Source organism: Mya arenaria, chromosome 3, assembly GCF_026914265.1.
Source record: "Mya arenaria isolate MELC-2E11 chromosome 3, ASM2691426v1".
NCBI classification, from domain to species: Eukaryota; Metazoa; Mollusca; class Bivalvia; order Myida; family Myidae; genus Mya; species Mya arenaria.
Genome location: NC_069124.1, coordinates 69,251,642 through 69,265,152, shown reverse-complemented (window position 1 = coordinate 69,265,152; position 13,511 = coordinate 69,251,642). Strand labels below are relative to the sequence as shown.

The window sequence follows — 13,511 nt, the reverse complement described above, 5'->3', positions numbered from 1 at the left end:
ACACTCATTCATTCTCTGAGGTCTTAGATCTGTTCACAAAATGGCCGATTCCTTTTTAATATCAGGTTTTTTGATTGGTCACCAAAAGTATGCATACCTTGTATAAGTTATTTTTCAAACAAAAGTCTTTGATGATTATAAAAGTAATAAAATGTGAAATGAAAGAGCTAGTTAAAGCGCTATTGTTTCTGCGGATTATATTGAGCAATAAACATATAACACCTTTACTATATTTATTTACTATATCCTAATTGAAATAAGGCGTATGTTGTATATCAACAATTAAAGCAATCAACACAATTTATGAGTAAAAGAAAACACAATCGATTGCAAAATTGCGTCCCACCAAACAATAATTCATATTGAGGTTATACAATTACAATTGTAAAGGATCATTATTTAGTGATATATCTACTGCCTTTATGTATACAATGACTATATGTACAATTTGGATTTCAATATATTGGGGCTAACATCTGCAACATTTTATAAATGTCGCACTCAATAAATGTTCAAATATAAAACAAGCAGTTCAATTCGACTACAATACTGGCCACATATTATTCAGCTAATGGACGCGTGAACTGCTCAAATCTATCTTAAAGGACCATTCGAAGTCTCTGTCTATCATGGGTCCAAAATTTATATTTATTACCAAGACAACTAGCCAGCACAACATTCGATTTTGAATGTCCAATGTCCAATGTCGTGCTAGCACGACTTTCACTTTTGAATGTCCAATGTCCAATGTCGTGCCAGCACAACATTCGATTTTGAATGTCCAATGTCCAATGTCGTGCTAGCACGACATTCACTTTTGAATGTCCAATGTCCAATGTCGTGCCAGCACAACATTCGATTTTGAATGTCCAATGTCCAATGTCGTGCTAGCACGACTTTCACTTTTGAATGTCCAATGTCCAATGTCGTGCCAGCACAACATTCGATTATGAATGTCCAATGTCCAATGTGGTGCCGGCACGACGATCGTTTGTGAATGTCCAATGTCCAATGTCGTGCCAGCACAACATTCGATTTTGAATGTCCAATGTCCAATGTCGTGCTAGCACGACTTTCACTTTTGAATGTCCAATGTCCAATGTCGTGCCAGCACAACATTCGATTTTGAATGTCCAATGTCCAATGTCGTGCTAGCACGACTTTCACTTTTGAATGTCTAATGTCCAATGTCGTGCTAGCACGACTTTCACCTTTGAATGTCCAATGTCCAATGTCGTGCCCGCACAACATTCGATTTTGAATGTCCAATGTCCAATGTCGTGGTAGCACGACTTTCACTTTTGAATGTCCAATGTCCAATGTCGTGCCAGCACAACATTCGGTTATAAATATCCAATGTCCAATGTCGTGTCGGCACGACAATCGTTTTTGAATGTCCAATGTCCAATGTCGTGCCAGCACGACTTTCACCATTGAATGTTCAATGTCCAATGTCGTGCCCGCACAACATTCGATTTTGAATGTCCGATGTCCAATGTCGTGCTAGCACGACTTTCACTTTTGAATGTCCAATGTCCAATGTCGTGCCAGCACAACATTCGGTTATAAATGTCCAATGTCCAATGTCGTGCCTGCACGACAATCGTTTTTGAATGTCCAATGTCGTGCCAGCACAACATTCGATTTTGAATGTCCAATGTCCAATGTCGTGCTAGCACGTCTTTCACTTTTGAATGTCCAATGTCCAATGTCGTACCAGCACAACATTCGATTTTGAATGTCCAATGTCCAATGTCGTGCCTGCACGACAATCGTTTTTGAATGTCCAATGTCCTATGTCGTGCCAGCACAACATTCGATTTTGAATGTCCAATGTCCAATGTCGTGCTACCACGACTTTCACTTTTGAATGTCCAATGTCCAATGTCGTGCCAGCACAACATTCGATTTTGAATGTCCAATGTCGTGCTAGCACGACTTTCACTTTTGAATGTCCAATGTCGTGCCAGCACAACATTCGATTTTGAATGTCCAATGTCCAATGTCGTGCTAGCACGACTTTCACTTTTGAATGTCCAATGTCCAATGTCGTGCCAGCACAACATTCGATTATGAATGTCCAATGTCCAATGTCGTGCCAGCACAACATTCGATTTTGAATGTCCAATGTTCAATGTCGTGCCAGCACAACATTCGATTTTGAATGTCCAATGTCCAATGTCGTGCTAGCACGACTTTCACTTTTGAATGTCCAATGTCCAATGTCCAATGTCCAATGTCGTATGTTTAGCTAACTTCACAATTAATGGTGATACTCTTTAATAATTAGTGATACGTGCAGGTATTGAATCACACTCATTCGAAATGTCAGACAAATTGCCAATTCTAGCATTAAAGTCAGCGGCAATAAACATACCATCACAATTACTAAAACAATATATTTGTGGAAGTTAATGGGCATAACACGATTGAGCATCACGAGAATTTCCATGCAAATACAACAAAATCTGCACCTGTCGATTTGTGAGAAAACTTTAAACATATAATAATTTGTACATCATATATATCACACAGTTTTATTTAACCAGTACGCCAACACACCCTGAAGCTTTTGGGGGCATTTATATGAATGTCGGCTCTACTGAAGCCGTACCAATTGTAGCCATTTATTCCTATAATATTCTGGTTACTCAAATGCGTTTCATAAAAACGTACAAGTTATGTCCGCGTATATAGCACGAATAATGTGTTCACGTAAAGCACTGTTGCTATGTGTTCATCCACACACGTTAATGTGTGCCAACGTAATGAACACGGCGGTGCGGGTGGGTTCCTATTGCTGATCCTGTGGATGGGGGTGGTTCTGGCGGCCGTTGTTATCACGTGGGCGGATGCGGCCGTTCGCGTCCACCCGGAAGTTGTTTCCTTGCGGAAGCTGACGGAGTATGGTTCGTGCGTTCAGCTCAATCAAACGCTCAGTATCAGACTTGCTGCTTTTGATGAAAACTTGTTTATACTGAACAATGTCTTTGAGTACGTATTTGTTGCGCAACACGAGAACTTTTTCATCGACATCCCGGAAGCTGATCTTCACTAGGGTAAGTATACCCTGCACGTATTACCTTAGACGAGTGGCATCGGTAACTCGGACTCTACTATGGACGTCGTTCCCCAATGCCTTAATCAAGTCGTTCGCCTTTGAGATGAGCTCTTCGCCGTCCTAGTACACAATGCCGCTAACAGTGATACAAACATCCGGGTCCTCAAGGCCGCGATGTCTGTATTCGGTCTCCGCGCCACCGACGCCATCGTTGTCTATACCATTCACCGGGCGGTTTTCCATGGCGTCCATACGTGACTGGTGGGACTGGATCGTAGTGTGCACTTGTCAATCCTATTACTCTCTCTGCTAAAATTCATTGCAAGGTCATCTCTTATTGCACTTATTTTGCCGTCAATAGAGGCGGTCAAGTCGTGTTTAGCTTATCTAATTTGCTATCAAGCATTCGTCTTAAGGCCGTCTTGACTGTTCATTATTTTGCTTAAACTGGAGGATACCTCTTTCAATGTATCCTTTATTAGACTCTAGTCAAAAGCTAGACCATTTCAAACCGGAACCTGAAATACATCGGATTATTTCCGCCTTGAAAATTGATTAGGGGGATTATGTCCACCTATACAAAAATGAGTGGGAGGGATTTTGTTCGGGGGGGGGGGGGATTTTGACCGCCTCACTAGCTCTACATTTTGTAAATGTTATTTAAAGTTTGACTTTATAATATTGAACATGTCTACTGTTTCAGTAAGGAAACATTAAACACGAATTTCATGCACCTTGTTTGTCGCGCAGTGTAAAGTTTAAATTGTCGATGATCACGTACGGTGCGCTATTTGTACGGTGTTCGGTTTCATATTGAAAGGAATGTATTCTTCCAGAGAGTGACTCGTAACAACTGATATCTTCGAGATTCTATTTTCATGACATGGAATTTGTTCTTAAAGGTAATTACAACGAAATGTTTATGATAAATATATAATAGGCATGAGCCATTCCAAGGATAACGAAAACAACGTTCACTTTTGCGCACAGTGTCTAGAGGATATTTTAAGTATCCCAAATGCTACGGGATATTGTAAACAATGCAGAGAATATATTTGTAGCGACGCGTGTTTGCGACGGCATGCGAAATTTAGACTTTCCAGAAACCACGCGTATATTCTTGATGATGATTTCAAGGTGTTTGTGTCGCATACATTTAATAAGGATCAAGTTTCTGAGCAAGCTGACCATCAAACTACAACTGATTCTCCATCGAGAATTGAAGGCCGTGCTCAGAACTGAACTACAAAAAAGGGTAGGCATAGACAAGGAGATATGCAGTATTCATGCAACATCTATGGTATCAGATGGCAATATCGTTCTTGCTGATATTAAAAATAACAATCTAAAACTGTTTAGTTCCGAGAAAAGAATATGCATCTCAGTTTTAAAGTTAGAAAACGGACCCCGAGATATCTGTACATCGAACAAAAGTACTAATATAACAAATTTATATGCTATTGAGAAAGGCGTCAGTGGGATTTACACGATTTCAACGAAAGGAGGTGCGCTGAATATTGAAGGTACTTTAGATACAGAAGGAGAGTGCTTTGGCATCGCTTGCTGGAAAAATGGCATTGCCGTGACAATGAATGTCAGAAGTTCGTTCTATGGAAATACAGAACTTCGCCTCCTGGATTATCAAGGCAGAGTAAAACGGAAATGTACCCCAGAGAAAACAAAAAGTCTTAAACTTAATCTGCCATGGTATTTGTCATCGAATTGTGATGGTCAACACATTCTTGTGTCAGATTTCGGTAATCACACATTGACTTGTCTTGACGTTGATAAAGCGACGGTTGTATTCGTGTACAAAGATGACACATTGATCCGACCTGTCGCAGTTGCAACAGATTCAAATCGTGATATTTTCGTTACCAGCCAGAGGGGACACTGCGTACACCACATTTCAAAAGATGGTGTGAAAAAAGGGGTTATTTTTTCAGAGCAAATGGAGTTTCCAGGCGGGATATCATTTGACTTAAGTCATCCAGAGCGATTTTATTTACAATGCATTGGGTGGTCAGATACAATTCAAGTTTTTGACCTTGTCAATTATTCTGTGGATGAAGAACACTGAAACCCCTTCATATTAGAACAAGAACGTATTTGCTACATGCAAGGTTTTTTTACAGAACTGATTCTTTTACACTGACCATTCCGTGGCGGTACATCCAACTTGCATTTAAACGGCTATTTTGATGTATGCAAAGTCCTTCAGTTAGTTTGTAAGCTTTGTGTCTCTCACACAATTTACTAAATTATGTGATATTATAAAGAAGTCGGATCTTCAATGGAGATTATGTGTTATAGTGGCGTGTACTTAGTGATTTATCGGCGTGTTTAAATCTCCATGCGTTTTGTGTCACATACGGCACATGAATTTGCAAAGTTTAAAATTGCAATTAATTCTCAAGTTTTCCTATTTTCTCTTTTCTAGAAAATCCAAAAATCTAAAAATCCACCAATTATGTATTTTCTTTTTCATTGACATTTAGTATAAAATGTTCAAGAGGTTCATCTATGTCTTAGTCGTATATGTTTATCAATGACCTCAGTCATGTATAAGTATGTCAACTATTAAAACTGCTTTCAACCAGTTTTTTTTCTTTCTTTTTTATTTTTTATTTCGATTTTATGTTTTTGGTTATACAAAATTGTGACACCCTTACTATTTGATTTATTCCCACTTAATACACAGTCGGACATCAATAGAGCATGTATAAAGCATACTCATTTTAGTTAAGCCACTCCAACATTTGTTTAAGTTTAAGATAGTTGACTCAGCATCGCACATCATGTGTCGTAATTTGTGGCTCCAAAATAATAAATTTTTAGAATTAAGGACCGACCGCGATGCAAATGTCGATTGAATGACCAAAATTTAAAATGTTGAAAAAAAAAATCAATTTCTATTTAGTTTCAGATTCAATATTAAACAAGCATAATTCTTATATCCGTTGCAACATGAAAAGCTTTAATTTGGAGCATTTTTTACAAAAGAATATTTTATCAGATTTCCAATCAAAAAGCATTAACGTTTTCCCGGAAATGTCTTAATACAAAAATAAATTGTTTATGAGTGAAATTTATCGGAACTGCCCAAATCAACAATGTCTTGGGGGCTTTGTGTTGATTGTAGCTATTTACAAAATGTATGCATTTTTGTAACCCGGAAATAAATTTCATCCACTATTTTTCATTATTTCTCTGAATAACTTTCTTATTTGACAAGATAGTATCAAGAACTCCCAAGACATTGTTGAATAGGTAGTCTGGGGCATTAAGACATAAAACAAAGTAATAATGTCGACAGTCTTTTCCGAAATAATGTGAATCCTTTTGATCCAAAATCTGTTAAAATCTTCTTTTGTAAAATTTGTTTAACTCCTTATAACCCCAAAGCATGTCACCAAGAATATATGTTTCACTCCCAAAAATGATCGTTCCTCAAAACTAAATAAAACATGATCTTTTAAACGTTTAAGTTTTTGACCTTCCCCTACCACATTTTGCATTGTAGCCGTCCCTTAAAATCAAGGCACTATGAGACCGTAACGCATTATATTTTGTGCAGTATATGAATAGCTCTATGGTATTACTTTAAATTTTAGATCATTTAATTTATATGAATTATTTCTGCTATTGTTAAATTAACTTATTTACAATTACTTCCGTGGTGGGCTGCTTGCCTAATGCATACTACTGCAACTGCATTATCTTATACATTATAACAAATGAAAACAATCAAATTAAATGTACATTTCTTTAAAGCCTTCAATCTGTATAACAATTGTGAGATGGGAACGAAAACGAAAACGAGCCATACAAACTAGCCCTTCTTATAAAACATAATTAATGTGGGCCTCTTGTACATATTCCTCAATTCAACCCAAGCAAGGTGCATAATATATGTTTACTGACAAAATAAAGAAATGATATAACTAAGACTCTTCAACAGGTAATTAATTTGATTACAACAATAACATGAAAGTGTAATGTAGTCATCAATAAAATGAATATGTTGATTTAGTTATTCAGTGTTATCCATAGTGTACATTCATCTAATCTATATCATTAACACTTTTTGCTTAAACGTTGAAAATTGGTTTTGTTTTTCAAGTTTGATATGAAATCATACTCTCAATGGGATGCACCATATTTGAGAGTGTTTGCAATGTTTTTATTTATACATTTATTCTCAAATCAGATCGGTAACAAGTAGGCGGAGCTGAACATTCTTACCGTTCAATTAGTAGCGTCCATTTATTGAAATATCAATGTAAAATTAACAGAACGCGGCTTGTTGAACTGTAGCTTGTCAACTTGTTTTATATTTCTGGAATTAAAGTTTGAAGGAAAACCCAACATATTTGTTAAGTATAATAAGAAGGGAAATTGTTTGATACGAACATTATAACAAGCATACAACATATGCAAAACAATAAGTACAATGACGATCAACAGAAATGATTGAAGATCAAACGTTCCTGAATTCTGTGTATCAAGTTAAATGAAATGGTAATTCAAAAATAAACTACGTCTAAACACAGTAGACAGCCAAGTCTAAACTTGAAGACGTTCTATTTATTTTAGATTGCACGATAAAAATATATATAAGTGTAAATGTTTGGACTATAAACGTTTTCAACGACATTAGAAACTAAAACGGAAAACGTGTTTAACTCACACTGTTGCCAATAATAACAAAAAAACGTTTGATTGCATGATTCATTTTAGAATTATCGCTTGACATATCTTCGAAATGCCTAGAGATGTTTACAGAACTATACCGTTGATGTTTGGCTGTAAAAATGGTACAAAACAGTTATTATCTTGATTGAAAATATGCATATCTCGGGTTTCGCACTTGTTGTGTAAAATTTCAACATTTCGGGTAATGGTTGCAGCAACTACCTAACTAACTTATATAACATATACAAACTTGTCTGTGAACATGATTTCGTTCTTAAGCCATTTCTTGGAAATCATATCTAAAATATACCCAAAGTTTTGTGAAAAGTAGAGGCAGTCGGTGCCTTGAGTATGGAAACAAAATCAAAATTCATGCAAAAAGCTACAGAAACAATCTCAGTAGCAAAAAGTTAAAACATAAACCCGGTTTAATGGCACTAGGTAAACGCCAAAGACATATAACATAAAATCACAAACAAGAAACATGGACGAACCGCACAAGCAGCACAGTGCACACATACTAAACATAAACAAACTAGAGCAAGAAACCAATAAATAAAGAGGCAAATTAGTTATGAAGCGTTAATAATTCTCACTGTAGTTGCTTGCATTAATTGAGGATTATTTTGTTAGGAGTAGGAGTGGATCTTTAAAAAATAATACAAAGAAATCCAAGTCCAAGAATGGTTTTCCAGTGCAATTCAATTGCAACAGCGAGACCGGCTTGGTGGGAAACATCTTTAGTGGCTTCCGATATGTCTGAAAGAAAGTTGACCATAATATTAGCAACGCCATTTCGTTTCAATATGTGGTACAGCTGAATAGATAATAATCATCCACTAGATTGCGTTGAATTTTTGCGCAAAGTTTAATGCTAGATTCGCAAATTGAGATTTTTATTACTTGCCTTCGGGGAGGAGGTGAATTTCTGCTGTCGCGGTGTAAGGGGTTACATTGTTAGCAGCCGTACATGCGAAGGTACCAGCGTCATGTTTGACAAGATCGTAAACAAGGATCTCTGCACGTGGAACGCCTGAGAGTTGACGATATACTGTGTTTGCACTTTCATCAATGCGAGAGCCATTTTTCGTCCACGTCACGTTTGGAACAGGGAAGCCCGACACATCACAAGTGACGTCCCACACATTCGTTTTACTTACTAGAACAAAATAAATTGCACAACATATTCTGAACAAGTTTTATCTAACCATGGTATAGCATATCATTTGTGGATAATGAGATCCTGTATCATTCATTTCAAACCCTTCGGATTGTAACCGCTTACCGTGTGAATTCAGTTTTTTTACTCCGCCATTACTTTGGCAGGTATACACGGCAATATCGTTCTCGTCTTTCTGGACAGCAACAATCTTAGCATTCCACACACCTCGATATTGCAAGAATCTTACACTTCCGTCATCAACAATCGGTCGTCCCTTCCTGTACCATGTTACATGTTTACTGTCTCCACTTGTCTCACACAGAAGCTCCAATTTCCGAAGAATCATCTGGCGTGAAGAAGCTTTTATTTTTGGCCCACCTTAAATAAAGCATATATTTTTTACATTTTTATTATTTTAAGATAATTATAAATTAAATACATATAATAGAGTTTTTGAAATAAATAATCAATCGATTTTTTTTTAAATGGAACATAGATATTTTTATATATTTTTATTTATATGCCGCCTGGTAAACTATTAGTCGTAAAAATGACAATTTGGACAAATTGTACAATATTTTAGTATCAACCAAATGTGAAAATATCACAACAACAATAAAGTCAGTCAGTCTTGTTTGCTATGAGTTTGTACGATGCATTTGCTCAATCGTATTTTTATAGATTTTAAATGAACTACACTTTACCATATAAGAACACAGCAGTCGGTTTCAAAATATGTCGTTCCACTAGCAAATCTGGGTAAAAAGTCACTGTGCACATGTAATGCCCTAAATCTTCGGATCCTAAATATAAGAGACATGAACACGTACATACAATAAAGTTTCTGCACTTTCCTACATTGAAGGGACTCTCTCATGCTTGGCACTGAAACGAATCACCCATTAAATAGGCATAAATACCTGCAGTATTGTCAAGTGGTAACATTAATATAGTAGTGCAAAATTATCATCTGCACGTGCGCCGTCTATTTCGCTATTCAAACGCAGCTCAAATTCAACGAATTCAAAGACAATATTTTATCCTTAATAGGCATTCCATGCATGGTACAAGCTTTCAGTAACGTATTTATACTACACCTAATGATTCGCTATAATATTATACTTCATTTAGTTCAGAAAACGAATCCACACACGTTGCTATTTTCCAATATATGAGAGTGTCCCTTTAAGATGATTATGTATTTCAACAAAATACAACATTTTGTATATTATAATGTAAACGGGTGTTTCAAAACACTTGAACAAATTATCAAAAACATTATTGAAAACATTCGTATATTTCGCATACCATAATGTGATGTGTACATATCGAAGGGTGAAAGCGAAAAGGTTCTAAGTGACATTAAGTAAAGAAGCAGATAGAATCTTTTCGCTTTCACCCCTCGATATACAAGTTTAAACATCGACAGCATTAGACTATGTGATATTTCATGTGTCCTTGGTGTATCAGACAAGACCTTGTATTACTTTGGTCGATTACATGTATATCCTCATTCATGGTCTTACTTGGATCTGATATAAGCAAACTTCCATTGTTAAAGGCTTGGAATCGTCCGCTAGCCGTTTCTAGATGCATTTGGTTTGGCCCTGTCCATGTTATTGCCATCGGCAAATCGCTAGATGCTTTAACAAAACAACCAAGTCGGACTACCTTGTGATTGGACCCCAGCATCAAGTGGTTGCTTACAGGATCCACTACAAAGTCGAACGCAGTTTTTAATAAAAACAACAATTCAAAAATATGAAGAAAAAAATCTGGGGGACAAAAGCAAAACGCACATATCGCAAATATAAAAACTGGAAGGTCTGGAGGACTTTTAAATAGTCCAGGTGTCATGACTACGAACAAAAGTCCAAGTCTAGATTCAGACTCTGAAAAACGCTGTTATTAAATTGCAAAGAATCATCTTTATTTTATTCCTTTAAAAATTGTGAATACTTGTATAGTTTTTAATATTAATTCAGGATATTCCATCATTTTCAAAACTCAACAAGAAAGAAAGTTACAGTGAAATGAAGGATTGCAGTTTCGCCACTTCAGTCTGAATTCCGACTTTAGACTGTTCGTAATCATGGACACTGACTTTAACTACACTTGCAGCCTAATAGTTACTTTTTTCTGACTAAAATGGAACTGTTCCTAATCGTTGTACTTACAGTGAACAACGTTTACAACTATTGATGAAACCATGTCTCGATCTGCGGTCGCACACTCGTAAGTACCTCCATCTATCAAAGACGTTTCTTCTTTACGCAGCGTCAGTGTTGTAACAGTAACATTCAATGACGTTTTGATGGTCGCCTTCGTGATCTATAACCACAGACGTGTGATACTAGTTTACTTCAACAATGTTGTAATATAGCTTTAGATCTTACGATGTAAGACTCTTTTAACATTATGTATGCTTTTTAAGCAAGTGCATCTTTGCATAACGGATTTTTCCAAAAGCTAGAGATAGCCAGCAGGGGAACCTTTTAAGATATGAATAAAAATATATCTAACGAACAATGACTCAAAGTTCTATACTTTAAAGACATGATCTAAAATGTGAAATATAACTGATATTTGTGCAGAAAATACGTTTTGAATACTTGTTTGTTAATTCAGAAAACTTACAATGAATCCAATAGAATTATTGGCTATAATGACCGCTCCGTCTTTTACAAAGTTTACTCCTGTCGTGTTGTCGCTTCTAAGAATACATTGCAGATTAAGTTGGTCACCAGCCGCCAAAATCGATCTCCTCCTTTCCGGAAGAATTTTTATTGTATTTTCTGAAATAAAAGTACAAAAAAATGTTAACGGTTAGAACGGTATTTAATACATAGCTGCCATCATGCCAGTTTGTTTACAGTGATTACTAATATATATTTCAAATATATAAGTATCGTATGCTGGGCGGATCAAACTATCCAAAAGAAGGTACGCCCGGAAGTTGGTAACGAGGCTACCAAGTATACCGGCCATGCAGCGTGTGTATCATCCGTCGCACACAAGTGAATCATTCTATGCCAAGCAAAGGTAAAACTTTTTTTTTTGTCAAATTGAGGTTGTCAATGTTATTTGCACATTTCACAAAAAAACAACGTGTGTGCAGTAGTTAACTGACCTCAACGTCATGGACTGCAGACATATGAACAAAACAGTCAACTAGTTCGCAATAAATGTCCCCGTTTCAAAGCTTTGGATTTCTTTCGTTATTTTTTTAATATGTCTAATACCTCCTTCCTGCCTTTTCGAAGTATTATATTATTAATCGAGTTTCATAAATTTACAAATATATCTATTCACGTGATAATAAACTTCCACTGGCTCGGTAGAAACACGGAAACGCATGTCTGTTTTGTAATTAAAACACTTTGCTACCTACAGACATTTCGTACCTTCACAACAGCAAGGAACTGACAAACCAAGTAATAGGAAAAGAAGTTTTACATCCATATCAATGTTTGTGTTATCAGTTTAATGTACATATGTAAGCAGCATCTAATTTTCTTAAATTTAACATGTCGTTTAAGACGTTCCTCCAAAACGGAACTAACAATTAAAACTTATAGATTTTATGGTGTAATCTACAAGTATCAACCACTTATTAACAGTTGTAGTGACAATAACACACATTCACTGTTCAATGACATGCAACTTAAAGATGCACGTACACTAATAGCATATTTAATAATAATCGTCAAGAGCATCACGTTTTCCATTCTTTAGCGTGTCCACATAAATTATAATAATTGTCATTAAGCGCATTAATGGTGAAGCGTGTCATTGAAGTCCGCCGTATTAGACATTTCGACGACATTGAATTTGGCATAAACTCAAATTTTAAAAGAAAGGGATGATAAACAGTTGGTTTCTTGCTACTTCCTAGTCTATCTCTATAGTAAAGGAAAAACGTTACTATATTCAAGTGTGGAAGTCAGTACTTCCGAAGCTTGTTTAATCTTAACTATATTTATTTTACAACGATAGTTAAGAACATGTTTGATGATGCGGGAGAGCGAGGTCATGTTTTATGGGAGCAATCCCGGAGAAAACCTACTTGTCCGGCTTGGTAACAACAAACCAAACTCATAATTGTCGCTAGTGCCCAACCACGAAGTTCTATTTTCGGGGTTTTCGCTCGCGCTTGTTCTTCTTCAAAACATATATACTGGTTAGGGCCTGTTTTTAAAAGTATTTCCAGTCATTGTTAACTTAAAAAAGCTTACATACTTACAATGAAATGCGATCAAATGTGTTTGTCCGCGTTAAAGGTTTAAACTGTGTATTTGTGTTAATCCCAGGTTAATTTAATAAACGATTATTACACAAACGTATTTCTATTCGGCATAATTAAACACTCAATGTCCATATTCTACTTCGAAAATGAACATTTCGAAATTTAAAATAAGTATCAATATTTAAGGGTTGTTTTGCGTAGCTCAATAAATCTTAGCCATATGTAACGACCAACAAATACAACAAAGAAATCTAAAACAGTAACGTTAAACGGCAACGTAAGTTATTTACTTACAGTTTAACAACTTAAATTTCAAATAGCTAGAATGAAGAAAAACTTTATTTTTT

General features: G+C 36.1%; 1 protein-coding gene across 1 annotated transcript; it reads right to left on the bottom strand.

Moving 5' to 3' along the window:
- Positions 1 to 6,963: 6,963 nt before the first annotated feature.
- On the bottom strand, positions 6,964 to 12,482 carry LOC128228898 (hemicentin-1-like). The gene is made up of 8 exons (XM_052940444.1): positions 12,323 to 12,482; positions 11,556 to 11,713; positions 11,096 to 11,249; positions 10,445 to 10,633; positions 9,623 to 9,721; positions 9,042 to 9,296; positions 8,664 to 8,915; positions 6,964 to 8,515 (listed from the first exon to the last, which is right to left on the bottom strand). The coding sequence occupies exons 1-8, from the start codon at positions 12,378 to 12,380 to the stop codon at positions 8,406 to 8,408; spliced, it is 1,275 nt and encodes a 424-aa protein (XP_052796404.1). The 5' UTR covers positions 12,381 to 12,482; the 3' UTR covers positions 6,964 to 8,405.
- Between the last annotated feature and the right edge of the window lie 1,029 nt (positions 12,483 to 13,511).